Source organism: Peromyscus californicus, unplaced genomic scaffold (assembly GCF_007827085.1).
Source record: "Peromyscus californicus insignis strain IS unplaced genomic scaffold, ASM782708v3 Scaffold_15__1_contigs__length_86483966, whole genome shotgun sequence".
In the NCBI taxonomy this organism is placed as follows: Eukaryota; Metazoa; Chordata; class Mammalia; order Rodentia; family Cricetidae; genus Peromyscus; species Peromyscus californicus.
In genome coordinates this window covers 60,208,982-60,231,121 of record NW_026294447.1, presented here as the reverse complement: position 1 = coordinate 60,231,121, position 22,140 = coordinate 60,208,982, and the positions used below count along the sequence as shown (strand labels likewise).

The 22,140-nt window shown below is 46.2% G+C and overlaps 1 protein-coding gene across 6 annotated transcripts in view; it reads right to left on the bottom strand.

Moving 5' to 3' along the window:
* Nucleotides 1–22,140, bottom strand: part of Tecpr2 (tectonin beta-propeller repeat containing 2) — a 105,261-nt gene that overhangs the window by 31,164 nt on the left and 51,957 nt on the right. For all 6 annotated transcript variants that reach the window (XM_052738990.1, XM_052738994.1, XM_052738993.1 and 3 more), the window contains 9 exons: nt 21,743–22,072; nt 19,204–20,207; nt 16,527–16,710; nt 14,621–14,794; nt 12,772–12,952; nt 10,829–10,970; nt 6,619–6,859; nt 4,478–4,567; nt 2,293–2,526 (listed from right to left, as the gene is read on the bottom strand). In XM_052738990.1, the coding sequence (XP_052594950.1) occupies nt 2,293–2,526; nt 4,478–4,567; nt 6,619–6,859; nt 10,829–10,970; nt 12,772–12,952; nt 14,621–14,794; nt 16,527–16,710; nt 19,204–20,207; nt 21,743–22,072 (2,580 nt within the window). The remainder of the gene's footprint in view (nt 1–2,292; nt 2,527–4,477; nt 4,568–6,618; nt 6,860–10,828; nt 10,971–12,771; nt 12,953–14,620; nt 14,795–16,526; nt 16,711–19,203; nt 20,208–21,742; nt 22,073–22,140) is intronic.

Sequence of the window (22,140 nt, the reverse complement as noted above, 5' to 3'; positions counted from 1 at the left end):
ACAACCAGCAGGAGATGGTTATCTCTTTCAAACTCAGGGCCTCAGGTGTGGTGTCAAGAACCTTTACCTTCTGAGCCTTCTTGTCAGCCTTAACTATTTAAAAATATTTCTTGGGCCTGGAGAGATGGTTCAGTGATTAAAAGCACTGGCTGTTCTTCCACAGGCTCAATTCCCAGTACCCATAACCATCTGTAATTCTTTATAAAGAAATAAAATCGCTGGGCGGTGGTTGCGCACGCCTGTAATCCCAGCACTTGGGAGGCAGAGGCAGGTGGATCTCTGTGAGTTCGAGGCCAGCCCGGTCTACAGAGCTAGTCCAAGACAGGCTCCAAAGCTACAGAGAAACCCTGTCTGGAAAAACAAAAACAAACAAACAAACAAAAAAGAAATAAAATCCTAATCTCTCTCTTACTCTGTTTTGAGACATGGTCTCACTGTGTAGCCTTGGCTTGCCTAGAATTCTCTATGTGTGCTGGGATTAATGGCATGGGCCACTATGCCTGGCTTAAATTATCTCTTGACCCTACTGGATACACAGGCCATACCTGGAGAGAATGCAGTACAGGACAGCCTAGTGCCTCTAGCTGCAGTTCAGTGTCCTGAATGGCACAAGTGAAGGCTTCTGGCATAATGGCCAACCCCCTTCCCAATAAGCCCTGTAATCCCCTTGCCCCAACACCAAACCTACCAGCTAGACTGAAGCCATCATTTCAGGATGCTAAGAAAATGCTGCTAAGAGTCTATTACTTTTATATATTTATACTTTATGTATGCTGCATATATATATATATCAGTCATATAACACAGCAAATGAAAGCACAGAGCTGGATACAGACTGAAGAGAGGCAGGGTTTCAGTACACAATATGGTAGTGCAAGTCAAGTGGTTCAAATGCATGCTCGACTAGCCCAAAGGCCAGTGCTACAACCAAAGGCTCAGGAGTCTTCCACAACAGGATGAGAGACATCTCACCTTTAGACAGGAGATTTGCTGGGGTCATTTGGGATGTGGTGACAACTGGTGGGATGACCACATAGAGGGACTGATTTGGGGAAAATGGCTCCATTTCCAGCTGAATGAACATAGACTTCCCTAGCCCTCAAGGTTTGGTAGTGAGGAGAATATACACTAAAGCCTGGCTTTTCTCAGAGATACCAGCAGCCTCTCTCCATGGTCTGGTGGAGATTGCTGGAGAAAGGCTCAGGGCCAGTGAGTCTCTGGGCAGATGAAAGAACTCCTAGGCCAGGCAACAGGCTCAGTTGGCACCCATGCCCAGGCCACAACTAGCTGCAGTCTTGTCTGGCTAACAAATGCCCTTGGAAAGCTAGATGAGTGGTAGATATGGAAGACAGGGTCTGAAGCCCAAGGCATAAATAATCTCAATTCCTGTGGAAGTTCCTAGCTGTGCCGCACAGCAAGTTTTCACAGCAGACTGGGTTATGCTCTGGGCCTTATCTCTTCTAGCAGTTTGTAGAAACCCCGTTGCTAAGAGGCACTGGCCCGGCCCAGGCCCATTAGGGCAAAGCATACTTTATAGAGGTGGTGGTATGTATAGGTCAATGTAGGAGGCAGTCCTTCCTTCTCTCTTCCCCCACCCCTTTCTCATGTAGTTGAGTTATTATACATTAAACACTTATTCACATTCACAAAATACTGGTTGCCAGTGTGTAACAATGTCTAGTTCAAGCTCACTCTGGCCCTGGGAACTGCCTGGTACAGTCTCTGCCTCCAGTATCAGACAAAGCACACTTGAGTTGCTGAGTCAACTGGGAATATAATATTGTGAGCTCATTTTGTCATCTCTTAGACTATGACATATTTCCACATGTCACCATAGGCTAGGCCTACTATAACTCTTGGGACAGTTCACAGAGAAGTAGCTACTAACAGCATAGTACATCTTTAACCAGCTGAAAGAAAACCCATACCACACAACTGTGTGTGCAGCAGCCCATGATGGGCATTCTTCCAGATGCCAAGACATAGATCAGTGTGCACTGATCCACTCACAGGACACAAGTGCCATCTTAGATTTAAAGATCAGAGAGAGAACAGGGCAGCTGTCCTAGTGCCATAATCTTAAGCAGATCTTAGTGGCACCTTCTGGACACCTCACAGTTCCTGTGGTTCTGAGCAGTGCAAACTGCAAGGAGAGAGGTGAATCTCTCTCCAAATTTAAGAGGCTCATTTAACCTGGATAAGTGGCCATTGAGCTATAAACCCAGCAACTGACAATTGTCACCGAAGAACCCACTTTCCATACTGAGGGAAGCACTCACACACTGGCCATACCTAGCTGGGAAAGGTCCAGTTTCGTCCAGTGCATGCCTGTGGGGCAGCTCTTAGAAAGCGTCCTGATGAACACCTGCCCGAGGTTGTCCAAGGCCCACAATGCATCCTGGCAGGCAGCGTAGGTCCTCATCTCGGCGTCGGGAGGCAACTGCACTGTGGAGGGGCGGCACTGCACACTCTGGGCACTGATGCTGCACAGGTCCTTGCTGCTCTGGCACAGCCACAGTGAGCTTCCTACAGAGAAGGTTCACATTTGTCATCACACTCTATCTCACTGAGCCTCCGCCCTAAGTGCACAGCACAGCCTTTCCTCTCCTGGTGACACTGCCTGCACACTCACCATGAGCTCACAGGCTGCAGTAGCTGTGTTATACCTTGAGGCCAGAAGGAATGCCACCACCAGACATCAGAGAGATCAAGCCTGAGACATTTTAAAGAACTGGAAAGAAAGCAGGGCCTATGAAACATTATGAAGGCGAGATGGCTGGGGTAGTGGCCTAGGAATATGAATGAAGGAATACTCAGAGTGTATTTTTAATACAGAGTATTAGGGTTGTCAACCTTGCCAATAGCCAGGAAGGAGAGGGGCCAGCAGTCCCTGGGAAGGTGCTTCCCTAGTTCCTCTGCTAATGGGGTGTGCAGTGGGCTGCTCTTCAATAAGGCAGAAATCCTTCTCCTACCTTGGCCTTAAGAGTTATGCTTGCAGTGCTCTGTTCAGAACTTTCAGGTTAACAGTGTCTGTTTGAAATGCCAATCATCCTTGGGGATTGAAATCCTGGCTACACTGTGTAATGCAAAGTATTATCTAACACTGTGGCCAGATGTTTTGGAATTCTTTTTCTTTGAGCTTTTTTTTTTTTTTTAAGATTTGTTTCTTTTCATTTTATGTATGTGAATGTTTTATCTGCATGTATACATGCATCATGTGTGTACCTGGTACCCATGCCATGGAGGGCAGAAGGTATTACAGGTATCTCTTGGAACTGGAATTTGAGACAGTTGTGAGCTGCCATAAGGGCGCTGGGATTCAAACCCATGTCCTCTGGAAAAGTATACAGTGCTCTTAACCATGGAGCCATCTCTCCAAGCCCCCTCCCCCCTTTTTTTTAAATTTAAGAACTTTGGCTGGTAGTGGCAGTGCAGGCCTTTAGTCCCAGCACTCGGGAGGTGGAGGCAGGTGGATCTCTGAGTTCTGAGTTCCAGGCCAGCCTGGTCTACACAGCAAGTTCCAGGACAGCCAGGGCTACATGGTGAGACCCTGTCTTGAAACGCAACAAACAAACAAACAAAGATCTTGATAAAATAGTCAAAGAGTCAGTCAGAAGTGCCAGGAACTCCCCAGGGAAGTAGTGCATGTGCATGCCACAGCATGCTATTAGTGAAGGCTGCAGGCCACCTCCCTCCAGCTAGGGTCAGGTGCTGCTACCAAAAGCAGCTGGGTCAGCCTCAGGAAACAACTTACCATCTTATGAGACTCCAGGTAGGACTGTGATCAGTATAGTGCAGTGGGTAAGTGTTTACTATAGTGAAGCAAGTTATTCAGTGCTGGGGCAACTGATGGCTTCAGTGGATCAAACTGTTTCCTCTTCATCATAGGTATCACGGCACTTTCTCATTTCTCACCTTCCACAAAAGCCCTGGAAGAGGTTCTGGCTCCTTCCCAAACAGGCCACCTGCCTGCCTACGGTCCCCAGCTAACTGGGTGGCTCTGCAGCAGGAGCCCCACCTCTGCAGGGATAAGACAAGCCTGAGGTATGAGACCTTCACAGGGTAAAGGGGAGCCAGCAGCAAGAAGCATGGGAGAAGGAAGCTGCTTGGAGGTGACAGAATTCTCCAGAAGAAATGAAAAAGAAACTTGGGAAGTTATGGCCATGCAAACTGACAGTGAGAGTCATCTGCTGCCAGCTCCTAGGATCGCACTGCATGGGACCTCCTTCCAAAGGACACCATCTCAGATTCAGCCTTACCACCCTTGCTCCCCCTCAGTGGCTCCCCTGAACACACCTATCCACTAAAAGCCCTCAGTTTAGCTCACAGGGCTGCTAGCGCAGAACATGGTCATATCTCAAGGTCTATGAGGCCACATCTCCACAGCCACAGGGCCACAGTCAGATGACGGTCTGGACTTTTCAGCTGCTGACAGACTTGTCCACCAGGTTTCTCAGACAGGCTAAGACTGACTCACCATCCTGGGTAGGGGCAGGAGAAGCCAACACGAAGGCCCATTTTGTAGCTGAAGCTGTTCCTCGGGGAACAACGTTATTCCAGTAAGTTCCTAGAGAGAATAAATATAAAAGTGGGTTAAGGTAAGGAAAAAAAAAACAAACAAACCTGTAACACTTCAGTTCTGGTTCTAGACTATAGCTGGGCCTTCAGAGCTCTTACAGTGATATTTAGTGTTCTTAAACAAAGTGACATGAGCTACTCATTTCTCTAAGCATCATCAAGAGGAGCCATACCTTGTTCATTGAAGCCCAAGGAGGCTACACAGGGGGCAGGGCCAGAGGAAACTCATCAAGGGGAGTCATTCAGAAGTGAACACCCACTCATCCACAGACACGGCCAGTATTTTGCATGTTTAACAGTGGCCATAATTTCCCCACCATAAATGGACTATTCTCTCTCAATAGACTCTAGGTTTGGTGGACTTTTAAAAAATATTTGGGCTGGAGAGATGGCCCAGAGGTTAAGAGCACTGGCTGTTCTTCCAGAGGTCCTGAGTTCAATTCCCAGCAACCACATGGTGGCTCACAACCATTTATAATGAGATCTGGTGCCCTCTCTTACGGCATGCAGGCATACATGCAGGCAAAACACTGTATACATAATAAATAAATAAATCTTAAAAATATTTACTTATTGTATATGTGTCTGTGTGTACATACATATGATAGTGTGAGGTGTTGCCTAAGCATGCTCATGAAGTCCAGAAGAGGACATTGGGTGTCCTCACCTATCATTATCCACATATTACTTTGAAACAGGATCTCTCCCTGATCCTAGGGATCAAGTTCTCTCTGCCGCTTAGAAGTCAGCAAGCCCCAAAGATTTTCCTCCCTCCGCTCACCTTGTTGCTGGGTTACAGGCATTCTTGGGATATCTGATTTGTTGCAGGAGTGCTGGGATTTGAACTCCTGCCCTCATATTCTTAACTGTTAAGCCATCTCTACCCAACCACATACCCCTTTTTAAAAAAATTCTGTGTCCACAAGTGTGTCATGGCATGTGTGTGGAGATCAGAGTTGGTTTTCTCCTTTCACCTTGTTTTGGGGGCAGGGTCTCTCTTGTTTCTGTCACTGGGCTGTGTATGTGAACTCCTGGTCGCCTCTGTCCCTGCTTGCCCCCATTTCCTCAAAGGAGTGCTGACACAAGCCACCACTGTGTCTGGCTTTGCTATTGTTGTTCTTTGTTTTTTTGAGACAGGATTTTCTCTACATAGCTCTGGCTGTCCTAGAACTCACTCTATAGACCAGGCTGGCCTTGAACTCACAGCTCTGCCTGCCGCTGCCTCCTGAGTGCTGGGATTAAGGGCATGTGCCGTATCTGGCTTTCTACATGACGTCTGGAGATCGACCACAGGTCTACAGGTTTGTGCTTTTACCCGCAGAGCCATTCACTGCCCACCCGTGTGGGTTTTGCAGTTTCAAGCACAAAGCTGAGCTGCAGCCAGGTGTGATGCCTGCAATCCCGGCACTAGGGAGGTAGAAACAGAGGGTTAGGAGTTCAAGGATATTTCCTGCAGCTTGGGCTATATGAGACTCTGACTCAAACAAAAACGACCACAAAAAATGAGCTCTATTTGTCTGCACATATGTCTGGGTACCACTTGAGTGTCTGGTCCCCACACCAGTGGCCACTTGGAGCCCCTGAATCAGAGTTACAGACATCTGTGAGCTGCCATGTAGTGCTGGGAACAGAGCCAGGCAGGGGTCCTCTGCAAGAGCTGCCAGTGCTCTTAACCACTGAGCTGTCTGTCTATCCCTCCATTGCTTTTTATTATCATATGCTAGGTTCCCACAGGAAAGTGATTTCACACTGTTAGACACCAAGTTTGAGGAATGACAGAATGAAAAAGAAAACACAAAGCCTGGAGTGTTTCCATCACAGGCAGTTCTTTCTACTGTATTACCTTAAAATCTTTCACTAAATACTCAGAGAGCTGGGCGTGGTGGTACACACCTTTAATCCCAGGAGAATCGCTGTGAGTTCAAGGTCAGCCTGGCTACAGAGTGAGTTCCAGGACAGCCAGGGCTGTTACACAGAGAAAGCCTGCCTTGGAAAAAAACTAATGAATAAATAAAGTGAAAACAAGAGTAACGGACTCACCTATGAGACTTCCTTTGGCAACATGGAATTCATTCTTGCCTGAGGAGATCCAGACGCCACTGTTGTTAACCCCTAGCAGGCTGGGCTGGCACTGAAGCTGCTGAGACCAGAATGCCATGCGCAGTTTATCTGCTACCTTCTCCACAGGGGCTTGAGCTGCTGTCGCTACTGAGTGTGTGGCATGCATGATGGTCTGGAACAAGCTGCACTGGTCGAACACCACATAGTCCGTGATGCTCACCTGTAGGAAGGACACAGCTGAGCCTTGCTGTCAGTGCAGGCTCTAAGACCACCTGCCTGCAAAGGCAACTTTCAACACCCACATCCAAGTACCCAGCAGCAAGGCCACCAAGTGCCCAAGTACCTGCACACACCTCTCTGCACAAGGACTGGAGTTACTATGCAGCTGTCATTAAATCCACAGGCTGGGCTTAAGGGGAAGGAAGAAAGTGTGGTCACCTTATCTTACTTTTTTATTACACATGGGTCTGTTTATGTATTATTTTTGTGATTAAATAGCACCCACCTCACCTAAGAAATCTTTTATTCTAGTCAGAGTGATAAAGAATAATTTCACTTTAAAATTCAGGTGCTTGTGAGTTTGAGGCCAGCCTGGTCTACAGAGCGAGATTCAGGACAGGCACCAAAACTACACAGATAAACCCTGTCTTGAAAAACAAATAAACAAAAAAATAAATAATAATAATAGTTAATTTAATTAAATGAAATAAAATTCAGGTGCTTCCAATAGACAATAACGTATAATACTTATCATAATATGAGCATTAAAAAATATGAGTTGGGTGATGCAATTACTAAAGCTGTAATTGTGAATATTACCAATTTTTTTTTTTTTTTTTTTTTTTTTGGTTTTTCGAGACAGGGTTTCTCTGTGTAGCTTTGCGCCTTTCCTGGAACTCACTTGGTAGTCCAGGCTGGCCTCGAACTCACAGAGATCCGCCTGTCTCTGCCTCCCGAGTGCTGGGATTAAAGGCGTGCGCCACCACCGCCCGGCTTATTACCAATTTTATCAGACAATCAGCTTAAGCAAGATGATCCCAAGAAGCTATCTGGCACTGATGTATGACCCTCAGCAACATTCCTGAAAAGCGTCTGTCACAGACATCTCTAGAGACATTTTGGGACAACTATCTCCCTGAAGGAAACTTCTCCCTTGCTGGCAGCCAATTGTGACAGAGTTCTTTTTAAATTTTTTTAAATTTCTACTTATATTTTACGTGTCTGAGTGTTTTGCCTGATGTATGTGTGTATACTAGTGTGGTACCCACAGAGAGAAGAGGTACCCACAAACAGAAGAGGGCACACAAACCTCTGGACCTGGAGTTACAGATGTGTGTAAACTGCCATGTGGGTGCTGGGAACTGAACCTGGGCCCTCTGCATGAGCAGCCAGTGCTCTTAATCTCTGAACCTTCTCTCCAGCCCTGTGCCAGAGTTGTTTATGAAGCAGGAGGAAACCTGGCTCAGCAGAACTCTATGCAGTATTTTATAATTGCATTCCATTTATTTCTATTTATGTATGTTTTATGTACGTGTGTGGGCATGCAAGAGAGAGCATACATGTAGAAGGACAGCTTTTAGAGTCACTTCTCTCCTTCTACCTTGTGGATCCTAGGGACTGAACGAGGTTATCAGGCTTAACAGGCACTTTAACAGGCTGGGCAATCTCGCCATCTTCTCTCTAGGATTTTTGCCTGTTGGATTTATTTATTACAGACCTTGGCACAAACACCCTATTCCTAGGACACATTCCCAGTTCACACAACGCAATATTAAGTGAAAGTATTACAGAGAGCTTAAACTTATAAAAAACAAAACAAACATGAAAGAAATCACTAGAAGTTAGTATATCACACGTAAATGCTGCCCTTCTGTCTGTGAAAAGGGGATAGTTGTGAGCACTGTCCTCACTGAAGCTGGTATACATAGCCCCCACCATAGGGCCTGTGGTCACATGCAGCATTCTGAGCTCGGTCCAGCCTGGCTTCATGACTCGCTGAGTGCTGAAGAATGAGCTCCACTCAGAGACTCAAAGTGTATTTGCTATGCAACGCAGGGCCAGTGCTGCTCACTGGAGACCTGGCAGTGACTATGTCAAAGCCACACACCAAGTCTGTGATACCCAAGACAGACAGACACATACATAAGCAGGTCTTCAACTAAAGAGAAAGGAAAGACCTAGCAGCGAAACATCAGAGCCAGAGAAAGCACAGGACTACTTCACTCTGCATCTATGCCTCTTGACAGTTTTGTCAGCTAAAGTTCTGTGTGTTATGAAAAAAAGACAGAATTTTCTTTGTGTTACGTAAAAACGGATTTTAGGGGCAGAGGGGATGCAGCACAATGGTAGCGCATGGCCCGGGTTTAGCCATAGCACCTCAACATGCAAAGCCAACAGAACAAAGGTTCAGTGGATAAAGTGCTGAGCTCGTAAGTGTGAGGACTGGAGTCTGGATCCCCAGCACCCATGTGAAATACTGGCAGGCAGAGTGGCCTGCTTGCAATCTCAGTGCTTGAAAAGCAGAGGCCAGGTCCCTGGTTCAAGCTAGCTAGCTAGACTAGCCAAGTCTGTGAGTTTCAGGTTCAGCAAGAGGCCCTACCTCAGTAGATAAAGTGGATAGCAGTCAAGTAGGAGCCTCAACATCAACTCTGGCTGCTACACGCATACACACACACAGGCACATATACACCCATGCCCCACATATGCATATACCCATGTATGCACTTTATACACATACACATGTAAAAATTCCCTCTGGAATTTAGCACATACAGATATGTACATAGGTCTATGTGCTATATACATGTGCATGTTCACATATGAATTTAAGTATATGGTAGGGATTTTTTTTTTTTTTTTTTTTTTTTTTTAGGTTTTTCGAGACAGGGTTTCTCTGTGTAGCTTTGCGCCTTTCCTGGAACTCACTCTGTAGCCCAGGCTGGCCTTGAACTCGCAGAGATCCACCTGCCTCTGCCTCCCGAGTGCTGGGATTAAAGGCGTGCGCCACCACCGCCCGGCATGGTAGGGATTTTTAAATCATATATAATCTTCTCAAATATTACCTAGAAGAGACCCTTAAAGAGGAAATGAAAAACTCCATTAAAGAGAAAATAAAAAATTCCCTTAAAGAAATGGAAGAAAAAACAAACAAAAAATTGGAAGAAATCAAACAAAGCCAAGAAAAAGTAATTAAACAGATGAAGGAAACAATTCAAGATTTGAAAATTGAAATTGAGACAATAAAGAAAACACAAACTGAGGGAATGCTGGAAACAGAAATCCTGACTAAATGAACAGGAACTACAGAAGCAAGCATAACCCATCGAATGCAAGAGATGGAACAGAGAATCTCTGACACTGAAGACACAATAGAGAAAATAGATTCGTCAGTCAAAGAAAACACTAAAGACAAAAAAGTCGTAGTACAAAATGTCCAAGAAATTTGGGACACCATGAAAACACCAAACCTAAGAATAATAGGGATAGAAGAAGGAGAAGAATACCAACTCAAATATTCCCTAGAATATCAAATTATAGACATAGAGGTGAGGCATCACACTGCACATCTGTCAGAGCAACCTCAGGCCCAATGTGGAGGGTAAAGAGCTTAGCCCTGCGTGGTACCAAGAGGGGAAAGTGGATGTTCTTTGCAAACTCCACCCAAGGTTGGGCTGGAACCATGGAAAGTTGGCTTGATTCCACCCCCTGCTTCTCCCAGTACTCTCTCCTCTCTGGGAGCATGTGGGAAAATGCTCAGTTCTTTGTTGAAGTATCACTTACTTAAAGGCCTTTCAAGCAAGTAGAGATAGATGAGTTTTAATTGTGGGTTGGGTTTTCAAACCTACTCTTTAGTCTCTTTTCTTAGCACATTTGTTCAGAATTAAACATCATTATTATCCAGGTCTTTCTTTAAATGGATGTCACTGGATTTATTTAGTCTATAATGATGAATGCTTAAATAACATTTAAATAAATAAACAAATTCCAGCCTGTATTAAAGCAAAATACACTTTACAAGTTATTTCCTATGAAGGAAAGTTTTTTTCTGTATGTTTTTAGTATACTCAGCCACAGGAAAGTCTAATCTACCAAACGTTAAAAGCAATACTACTAGTTTAATACAGTTTCTTAAGGAAACGAGAGAAGGCAGGAAGGGTGGGTCTCCAAGCCAGAAAGCCCTATCACCTACCTGCCACCAATGGTCATCATCTCCTTGGGGCTTCTTGGGAATCACACCAGTTCTGAACCACAGCTTCCCATGAATGTCCAGGGCCCAGAGTGTGTGCTGATCTCCGAGAGTTATGCAGACAGGCTCCAGAGTTTGCCTTTCACTGAAAGTGAGAGAAAACAGCCTCAGCTCCCACCCAGAAACCTCAAGGAGTGTCTCTGAACAGGCTTGGCATTGAGAAGCAATGGACTCTGTTCACAGGAGCGGATTACTGAGTAACAAGGAAGGTGCCCAGAGTCTAACTTACACTGCTGGGCAATGCACACTGTCCAGACATGTGGCTGCTTTGGAAAGACATACTGAAGGCCCAGATGGTGGGGAAATCTAGAAAAAACAAAGGTGAGCAGGCACCTCGGCCAAGAGCACTTCCCTCTCCTCTTCCCTCTTTCCCTGCAGGCCAGGCTGTGGCGCACAGCTGACTCTGGGCAGACACTGTCTTCTCTGGTGAGTCAACCTTCGCTTCTTCCATCTGGGCACATCCTTGACAGCTTTCAGGCTCAGCTGAGGCTAGCCCTGGCATGCTGCCTGCCCATGCACTGCAGGCAGGCAACAGTTCCTCACGGCTATGTGCTCTCCTTGCTTAGTATCTTCACACCAACTGGCACCAAACCGGCTGCTGCCTGGCTCCCCATGAAGTCGGGAGGGTCACGACTTGGCTATCTTGGAACACCCAGGCCCCAGAGAGTCCTATAGACTCCTGTGGCTCCCAGCAGGGGTTCTATAGATTTACTGGCTAGCTGAACCCAACCAACACCATCTTGATCTGGCATACATAAAGACCAATTTTTGTTTTGTTTGGGTTGGTTTTTTGTTTTTCGAGACAGGGTTTCTCTGCGTAGCTCTGGCTGTCCTGGAACTCACTCTGCAGACCAAGCTAGTCCTGAACCCAGAGATCTGCCTGCCTCTGCATCCCAAGTGCTAGGATTAAAGGTGTAGACCACCACCACCCAGTTCAAATCTTCCACCCCCCACCCCCCAGACAGGTTTTCTCTGTGTAATTTTGGTTCCTGTCCTGGATCTCGGCTCTGTAGACCAGGCTGGCCTTGAACTCAGAGATCTGCCTGCCTCTGCCTCCCGAGTGCTGGGATTAAAGGCATGTGCCACCACCGCCTGGCCTCCAGCCCAAATCTTAAATGGTAGAAAGTAAAATAAATTATAGTCCAGAACTAATTTCAACTGACTAGGATAAAAATACAAATAAACGTGTAGCCGGGCGGTGGTGGCGCACGCCTTTAATCCCAGCACTCGGGAGGCAGAGCCAGGCGGATCTCTGTGAGTTCGAGGCCAGCCTGGGCTACCAAGCGAGTCCCAGGAAAGGCGCAAAGCTACACAGAGAAACCCTGTCTCGAAAAACCAAAAAAAAAAAAAAATAAATAAATAAATAAATAAAAAATAAAAACAAATAAACGTGTAGCTACACCATCACAGACTCTCAACAGAAGCATGTGACAGCAGGTAGCTCTGAATGGAGACCATGAGAACTGGTGACTCTGATGCTCAGGGACACACTTATTTTTTGTTTTCATTTTTATTATTATTATTTTTTGAGATGTATATACAGGGCTGAAGGTGACCTGAACTCTGGTTTTCTTGCCTCTATCTCCTAAGTGATGAGACTACAGGTATGTGCCACTCAGTCCAGTTTATGTAGTACTGAGGACAGCACTCAGGGCCTTGTGCATGCTAGGCAAATTCTGTACCAACTGAGGTCTATACCCAAACCCCAACACATGTTGCAATGTGACCCACTGTCCTGCAATCTGCCAGCAGAGGAGCATGGAGTATTTCCAAGGGCAGTCTGTCGAGGCTGACATCATCACAGAACCTGTAGGTGTTGTCTTTGCCAAAAAAGGCTCACCTAGGTGCCTGGTCAGAGATAAATGTGACACTGCTGGGGCCCATACCTGACAATATCACACTTCCACTGTTCCCCTTCAGGACAGAAGCTGCTCACGCCCTCCCGGTACAGGAGGGCCCTCTGCTCTGTCAGTGCCCAAACCACACTGTTCCGGGCAGTGATCTGGGACAGTGGGTAAGGACAGTCGACCTTCATAGCTCGGGCACAGGGCCGATCCACACTGAGACCTGTAGCGAGAGGGGAAGACTCAGACTCATCAGCAGCATGTCATACCCTATCCTGATCTGTGATTTTCGTTCTTTGCTCCTTTTACTATCTATGGGCTTCCATATTAGATAGCTTTTCTTCTTGAGATTTTTATCAATAACAACAAAAAAAGTCAAGAAATACAATTCAGAATTTTCTGGTGTTCCAAACCAGCTTAAGAAGTTCTCAAGACAGGGCAGTCCAGGGCAGGATGGCAGCCAACCTAGATAACAGCACGGAGGGCTTCCCTTCTGCCAACAAGGCTGTGTTCCTCAGGGCCTCAGAAGACAAGGGGTCCTCAGCTGCAGACCCAGCAGCTCTGTTCCCCTGTTCTCTGCTGACAGTGTGGGGCTACCCTGCTAAAGCGCAAATCCCCACTTCCCAGGTGAAACCTGAGATCTGTCACACTGCCATGATTGTGACAGTCAGGGCTCTAGGTGCCTCCTTCACCTCTTTGAGGCCTGTCAGTAATGTGTGTCATGCACCTAAATGAGGTCAAAGACAACTACTAAGGGAGCAGGCAGGAGAGCTAATATCTAAACCCCGTGTTCCACTGCCTTGGCCTGCAACTAGGCCCTAGCAGTACAATCACAAAGACACCCACAGTACATACAACTGCGCAGACTCGCCTGTAGGACTTCTTTCTGCAAATCCTTGCCAAGCCCACACTAAGCCAGCAGGTCTGGGAAGGGTTAGGGTAATCTGAAAACTGCTCTGGCATCATGGTTAGGAGGTCACCTGCTCCTTACCTGTAGGTTTAAAGTATCCCTTTTCCTGCCAGGACCAAAATCAAATGCCCTGGAAGCTGGATGTGCATGTGCTTATCAGAGCAGCCTATTTCCATTCCAAGACACAAGAACTAACTAAACTGAAGGTCCACATGTCCATGAAGGTGGCAGGGCTGCCCACCAGTGTGAGGCTCCTCCACACCTCGCCAGCCAGATGAGAAACGAGCTTTCAATGTGGAGAAGCATTCCTGGCTGATGATTCATTCCAAAGATGGAACCATGCTCTCAGAATCAGTATTATTAAATGACTAGATACATCAATCTTCATGTAAACCCAATATGGCCTCTTGACAGCCCAAACACAACCCCTGCCCGCCAGGCCATTTCCCCTGTGCTGACAGTACACAAACACTGACTCATTATAGTTTATTTTTAATAAACAAGTCCCACTGTGCCCGTTCTAGCAGCTAAAGGTTTCCCTAAAGGCAGTTTCCTAGGACAAGTCAATCTGCTATTTACAGCAAATTACTTCTTGTTGTCTTTCCCCAGAACCCACATGTAACTACACGTACAGGTGCCGGGCTTTGACCTAGCTGGGAAAAGGGAGCTGATGTCGAGTCCTGCCAATTACTCTTTCCTCTTAGGAGTGGATACTGCAGGGTAGGCAAAAGGCATCAGTAGCCGCAGAAGTGCAGGTTGGCTCCTGCATGGCACTCTGCATTGTACTTATCATCTATGCACTCTTGTTCCGACCCAACCCATGCTCGGCTGGGGGACTGCTCTTCCATGGCAAACACTGGGCTTCTAGAAATGTTTTCATTTAACTTGGTTTTCGGTCTCTGCATCCTGTGACTGCTCTCAGAATGTGACTAGCAGCAGATTCAGCAAATGACAAGGACAATGTACACGGCCTTCAACTACCTGTCTGAAGGTACAGATCTCCATTGGTCCTGATGATCCAGGCTGTGTCATCACTCAGGGCCACAAACACAGCCTGGGGCAGAGCCTCATACCAGTGCCGCTTTCCCTTGATGGTAACTTTGCCACAAGCAAAAGCACGGTTAGATTTCTGCTCAATCTTCCAGAGAAGAGCCCCTAGGAGAAAAAAATTCTACTCACTGCTCAACAAACATGAGAGTCATCTACATAAAAACTCCATCTGGGCACTGCAAGGGACAGCTTTCTAAAACATGTCTTGTTGTTTTCAACTCAGGGACGAGCTCACCATGCTGGAGTTTGAACCCACCAGCTATCTGTTGTTGGACATCAATGTGAATGTGTTCAAGCCTCACTTTCCTCAACTGAAAATGGGCTCATTTCTACCTTCTGGGATTGACCTAAAAGTTAGATGTGAAAAGAGATCCACCACAGAGGCGGCCACTCATGACGGGGAGAAGTGACAGTTCTATGAGTTTGATTAGCTAAGTGGGGCACAATTAGTCCCCAAATACTAACCTTGAGGACTCAAAGGGAAGGGCCTCCTTTGGACCTGAGTTGGGTGGCCCGTTTTCATTAAAAGAATTCTGAAGAACAGATAAAGGAAGCAAGGAAAGGTGGAAGGCAGGCCAATGGCACTATATATGGAGGCTATGACATTGGGTGAGGTGAAGAACCACAGGGGAATGAATGCGCATGAACTGAGCTAAACAAGATCTACAGAGGGCTCATGCATGTAGCACACCCCCCGCCCCCTCAACACCATGTGGCACAGGGTAGCCATTTCAGCTGTAAATCTTACAGAGACAGACTGCTCCAATCAGAGCAACTGAGGAATGGTTGGGAAAATAAGAAGTAATTAATATAATCAGCAGAGAACCAACATTTCTAAACGGCTAAGAGGATGAATCCAAAAGTATGTGACAGAAACAGGGGGAAAAAAAGGACATACAATTACACAATGCCAGCTAATGGGGTGGGCTATTATCTCAGCCAGCCTCCAGGGGAAAATAATTTTCAAGCAAGTAGTGGAAGAAAGTGAGCAAACAACCCTGAATAAACTAACATTTTAACAAGAACTTCCTTTCTTTTGCTTCTCTGCCATGATTCCCACTGCGTCAGAACAGAGAAACATGTATCCAGCACTAGGAAAAAGCAAAGAAGCATAGTGGGGTTCTGCCTCTAACCCCAGCTCTTGGGAGGCTGAGGGAGGAGGACCCAAAGTTCGAGGCCAGCTAGGACTCCACAGTGAATTCAAGGCCAGTCTGTGCTATATAGCAAGGTCACATCTAAAAACAAAACAAAACAAACAAACAAAAAACCCACTAACAAAAATGTAAATAAGTCTAGGTAGATAAGAGAATTATCTCAGCCTAGCAGAACTGTATTCTAAAAAGTCTCCTTGGTTTCACTAAAATGCTAAAGAATGCCATGAAAATCTGAGGGCCTTTCCTATTACAGTCAGGGAAAAAATATCAGAAAAAGAAACCAGATGACTGGAACACATCCACCATACATCCACAGGCCTGTCTTCACTAGTTCGACTGCTTTATAGCAACACTGACAAACAGAAATACATGTTATTTTTATGAGGATTTAGTGTGCCAACATGACTAAAAACCCGTCAAAATTCAAATTATTTGTATAGCTTACAAAATTGTGTTCACATGTTATCACTTTAATTAATAAAATGAAAAACCAAAAATTCAAGTAAGTATGCTGAACACTCATTACCCTAACTGGTGCCAAAGGAAGCATTCATGATCTTTACAGAACCCGACTAAGCTGGCAGGCAGGTCAATCCGATGACAGTATGCTGTGGCCAGAGGAGAGCTGCCCTGTGAGCTGGGAGCAGGGCTGGGGGTTGGGAAATGGGAGCTGGGAGGCGAACCTGAGGGAGAGACTGCCACCTGCTGGACAGCATCTTCAAACCTCTGCCAGCGCAGCCCTGCACCAGGCAGGGCACTGCAGAACAGGCCACCTTTGTAGTCCAGGCACCAGATAAACTTTTCCGAGACCGCCAAGCTGAGGATGCCATAGCCAGGACCCGAGTAGCCCATCCAGCTCTCTGCAAACTAATAAGGACAGAGGCCAGTGAGTTCTGTGGCAAGAGACACAGCTTCATCACATTGTTACAACAAGAAAAGTGGGCAGACTATTAAAGTGAAGGGATCTTTGAGAAGCCTTGCCTACCCCTGCTCTCCTTGGATCTAGTCTCAGAAACATTCTGGAACAGGAGCTGTGGTCCTCATGGAAGACCCCATACCATCCCTGGACAACACTTTCTCATAGCATAGCACTCTTCCTAAGTAATGCTTGAAGGTGTATCCAACCACTTGGCAGAACAAGAAGACATTGTCATCTAGTAAGTCCACACTCAGGAACCATACAACTGAGTTACCCTGGCCCCCTAAAAAAAACTGCAAAAGAAAACCTAACATTTTAAGTAAGTTTACGATTTTACATTGGGCTGTGCTTATAGCCATCCTGGTGTGCATGTTCCACATAGGATACAGGCTGTGCATGCTGGTAGAAGCTGACATCACATCTTAAGAGATCTGGCTTTATTCTATGCATACCTTACATTACACAAGGAGGTGTGTTCATCAACATGTGTATGAAAATCAACTTTCTGTATACTTACTTACGACAGGTGCACTATGGGAACAGCACTACCACTGTCTGCATTAGTTTTCCAAACATTGTTCTAACCTTTGGTGACACCTGGCGTGTTGTATGGGAACAGCTAGGGGAAGTGTTGGATAAGACACTGTCTGAATTTTTCATTTGTATTACATTTATTTAATGTAATTATATGTGTGCACACACGAGTGTGCTATAGCACATGTGTGGCAGTCAGAAGACAACCTGTGAGAGTTGGTTCTCCCCTTCCATCACGTGGGTCCTAGACATGGAGCTCGGGTCATCAGGCATTAGTCTTTACCCACTGGCCTGTCATGTTGGTCCCATGTTGCTAAGATTTGTTTAAAAGTCAAAGCTAAATAAAGGACATATATTTTAGTATACATAGTTGCACAACTACCGGATATGGAAGCTAACGTATGAAAGAGAATGGTGTCCACCTCTTCTCCACCTGGCTCTGCTCACCACGGCAAACTTCTTTCTCCTAGCCCTTGTCCTCCAAAACAAAACACCACCACCATTTCTAACCTTTTCTGCTATTTGGAGCAAGACCAGGCGTGGCAAAGCTTGGTAGGTGACTTCAGAGATCCAGGATCCTTCTCCACAGGTAAGGGCTCTCCTAAGCTTCCAACCAGCCCTAACATACACCAACCGTTACGATCTGCCAGCTAATACTCTATGTCAGGTGATCACCCTGCTGTGGCCTCTCACAGCTCTGCACTTGGCTCAACACCCTACCCAAGTCCCATTCAACTGATATTCTGAACATGTGCCTGCCTTTCCAGAGATATGGAGTCCACAGCTAGCTGTCACTTGCACTGGCAGTTAAGAGCACTTAGGAAGCAGTGCACTGAAAACATGAATGTAGGCTGCTGAACAAGCAGTCAACTTCTGGCAAATTCACTTCTGAGACACAACACAAAACGGGAGAGAATCCTGGGCCACTCTGGACTTCACTTATAATGTGACCTGGTGCATACACCACTTCACTTTTGTTAGCTTCAATTCCCTCCTCCATAAAATGGGGACAACTGCACTTGTGTCCTAGTTTGCTTTCTTCCTAAAAAATTGACTTAAACGTGTGACGTGCTCAGCACATACCTGTACATGGTGAGAACTGATAAACATCACATGCTCTTAGCTCTGAAGATGCAGTGGTGGCCTCATATCAATTACTAGGGAATATGGTGATGCAGGGTTAGTTCTGAAGCCAAATATATTTGCTAAGACTTACTTGTTAAAAAAAATACTTAAAAATCATTTTTAGGACTGGGCATGGTGGCACAAGACTAACCCAAGCACTCAGGAGGCAGAGGCACGTGGATCTCTGAGTTCAAGGCCAGCTTGGTCTATATAATAAGTTCCAAAACAGCCAGGGCTATATAGAGACCCTGTTTTTAAAAAACCATTTTTAATATAAAGGTCTAAGAGAACAATAAATTACACTGACTGGGAAGCCCCTTAGCAGATTAGGGGCTTCATTCTCCAAAGTGTGTCCTGGGGGTACTGTGTGGATGCTGAGGAAACAGCATTTCCGGAAAGACCCCCAATTCATACTGATGTTCCTAGAAGTCAATGGACTGTGGAAAGGGGCAGGAACTACCCACCTCATATGTGCTCAGAGCAAACAGTCCTCTGCCCAGTGGTATTCCAATGACCCCAGGCTACCTGAAGTGCCTGAACTGGTCTGGCATTGCAAGATACCACTTTGTTGGTAAGAGGTCAACTGAGCAGGGTCAGAAGTACTACAGTTCCAATTATTAAGGGCCCCTGCATAGGAAACTGCCCCAAACCCAGACTTCAAAGCTACAGATTTTGCAGGAGTATGATTTCCATAAGAAGGAAAATAAAGGAGCCAAGGATGCCCCTTAAAGGAAAAGCAGCAGCTGCCATCTCAGTCACACTTCCTCCATCAGCACACAGACCTGATCTGTCTTGAGCAGTGTGGTGTCATCAGTCCCTGGCTGGCTCAGGTCCTGCAGAGAGCGACCAGCTCCAAGCTCTGCCACACTCGTCTCTGAGGATGAAGATGGGAGCCCATGGGCATAAATGTCTTCCTCATCACTGGATGTCGCTGCCTGATCCTGGAAAGGTTGGTTCAGCCAATGCTCATGGGTGCTGGCCACCAAGGCAGAGGTAAGAGGAGTCACCTGTCCTTCCACATTTCCTATGGCACATTCAGAAGTGAGTATTTCTTTCTGACTTGTGTCATTATCAGTGACTACATGCCAAGGATTTGAGCTCAGGTGGCTAGGGACCTCCACATGGGTCAGGATATCCGGCTCTGGGCTGGTCTCTTCAGTGTGGACTTCATAAACTCCAATCCCAGGCAGCCACTGCTCAGCACCTGGGGGCCAGCTGAGGCGGGAAGGTACCATAAGTGAGTCCAGAAGAGGGGCTTCAGAAAAAGTGCTCTGGGGATCACTGAACACCATGGTGTTCACTTCCCGGGCCTCAGCAGAGCCCTCCTGTTTTCTCAGGCATAACTGTGTATGTCCTGCTGCATCATCAGCAGGAGCAGGCTCCTCTTCCAGTCCTGAGATGATGTCACTACCTCCCACATTCTCCCCTAGCCGCAAGGGTAAATTCAACACTCCATTGAGCAGGTCCATGTCCTGTGTGTGGTCACACTGGGAAGGTTCCTTTCTGGGGCCATTCTCTTCATCCACTGGGTCAAGGGCAGATTCAGGAACCCCTAGGACACTGAACGTTTCAGAGCCATTGTCTTCCTGCAGGATCCCATTCACCTCAGCACTGGGGTTGCTCTCCTGGTCTGGAGACCCTGTGCTCAACTGATCCACACTACTGCCAAGAGCACTTGAGGTCATGGACAGGAGGTCTGTGTTCAAGGACTGGGGGCTGTCACCAGGGAATTCGGAGCAGGGAGTTGACTCGAGGGAACTGTGGCAGGTGCTCTTGGTTCCACCTTCTAATTTAAAATGAGAACATTCAAAATAAGGCATGACTCTACATAAATAACCAGAATACTGAAAAAACATTTGGCTCAAGAAAAAAGTATTTTAAATGAAGGCTATTTAGTAGGGTATAAATTAATCTCTATAGTCCCAGAATGTGTGAGGTAGAGACTGGAAGCCCAAGAGTTTGAAGCCAGTCTGAGATATGAAGTAAGTTCCAGGCTAGCCTCAGCTATTTACCAAGATTCTCACACCCCCATAAAAAGAAGAGGGAGCCGGGCAGTAATCCCAGTACTCAGAAGGCAGAGGCAGTTCTCTGAGTTCGAGGACAGCCTGGTCTACAGAGTGAGTTCTAGGACAGAGAAGGCTACAAAGAGAAACTCTGTCTCAAAAAAAAAAAAAAAAAGGTAGAAATGCCCAGAAGCCTCATTAAAGAAATGCTAAGAAAGTGGAATAGGAATTAAGCACCATGGATCATAGGCCAATGTTTTTAAACTGTCAAAATGCATGAGTTCAATAATATTTTCCTTTAATAATATAGCAACCTTTAGCTATAGAAGGGTCAATAGGCACCAAGGAGTGAATAGCTCAAAAAGTTCTACGTGGCTGGCTATGGTAGTGCACACCTTTGATCCCAGCACTTGGGAGCCAGAGGTAGCAAGATCTCTGTGAGCTCAAGCCTAGCCTGGTCTACACAGTAAATTCTGGGTCAGCCAGGGCTACATATAGAGATTCACCTTTAAAAAAAAAAAGTTCTATGTTAAATCCCATATTTGGTAACATGTCAACACAAAATGTAAGATGTCTAACAAATATACTAGCATAAATCCCTGTTTCAATGACTGTCCCATGTTTGTAGGATCTCTGGTCTAATGAATGGTATATATGGATGTGGTAGTTTGAATGTAAATGGCCCCCATAATCTCATAGGGAGTGGTACTATTAGGAGGTGTGGCTTTGTTGGAGTGGGTATGGCCTTGTTGGAGGAAGTCTGTCACTGTGGGAGCAGGCTTTGAGGTTTCCTATGCTCAGGATACTGCCCAGTGTCTTAGTTGACTTCCTGTTGTCTGTAAGATGTAGGACTCTCAGCTCCAGTACTACATCTGCCTGCAGGCCATGATGATAATGGACTGAATCTCTGAAGCTGTAAGCAAGGCGCCACAATTAAATGCTTTCTTTATAAGAGTTGCCATGGTCATGGTGTTTCTTTATAGCAAGAGAAACCCTAAGACAGTATACAAGTCAATATCTTATATTAAATATTATCTTAAATATTAAAAAGAGCAAAATCTAGAGCCTTTAGTCAGGGCCTGACCACATGGACAAATGCCCTACCAATACATGTCCTACAGAGATGCTTATGTATGCAGGTGTGTACTGTTAGTTTTGTGGGGAAGAGTGCTTTCAGTGTGTGAAGTTCTCTGTTCAGCCAAGAGTAGCAAGTACCCCTTTTGTGAGACCATCATCCCTTCCTGGTAGATGTGCACATCCCTAAAGGGTTGGCCTTAGGTGCCACATGAGTCAGTGTGCACCTGCCCATGGACAGTACCTGTCTTTCTCTTCCTCCTCTTCTTCTTCACTTTGATGGGTTTCACAATGAGCTCCTGGTCAAAGTCTTCAGAACTGATAATACTGAATCTCTGTGAGGATGGCTGGCTACCCTGGTCCAGCTCGGGGGCAGCCTGAAGTCCGGGCAACAGCAGCCCAGAGCCACTGTCCGTGGAGTTGAGTGAACTGCTCCTGCTCCGTTGCTCACTGGCCACAGAACTGGCCACAGAAGAGCCTCGAAGTCTTGTCTCACAAACAGTGGCCCCCAGTGACTTCTCCAAATGCTGCCCATGGACCTGCTCTGAACATCTTGTCTCCAGACCATCTCTCACTGAGAAAGAAGAGTTTAGTTTTACTACTGGTTCTTTCAGAGACATCTCTGTGCATCACTCAGTTTAC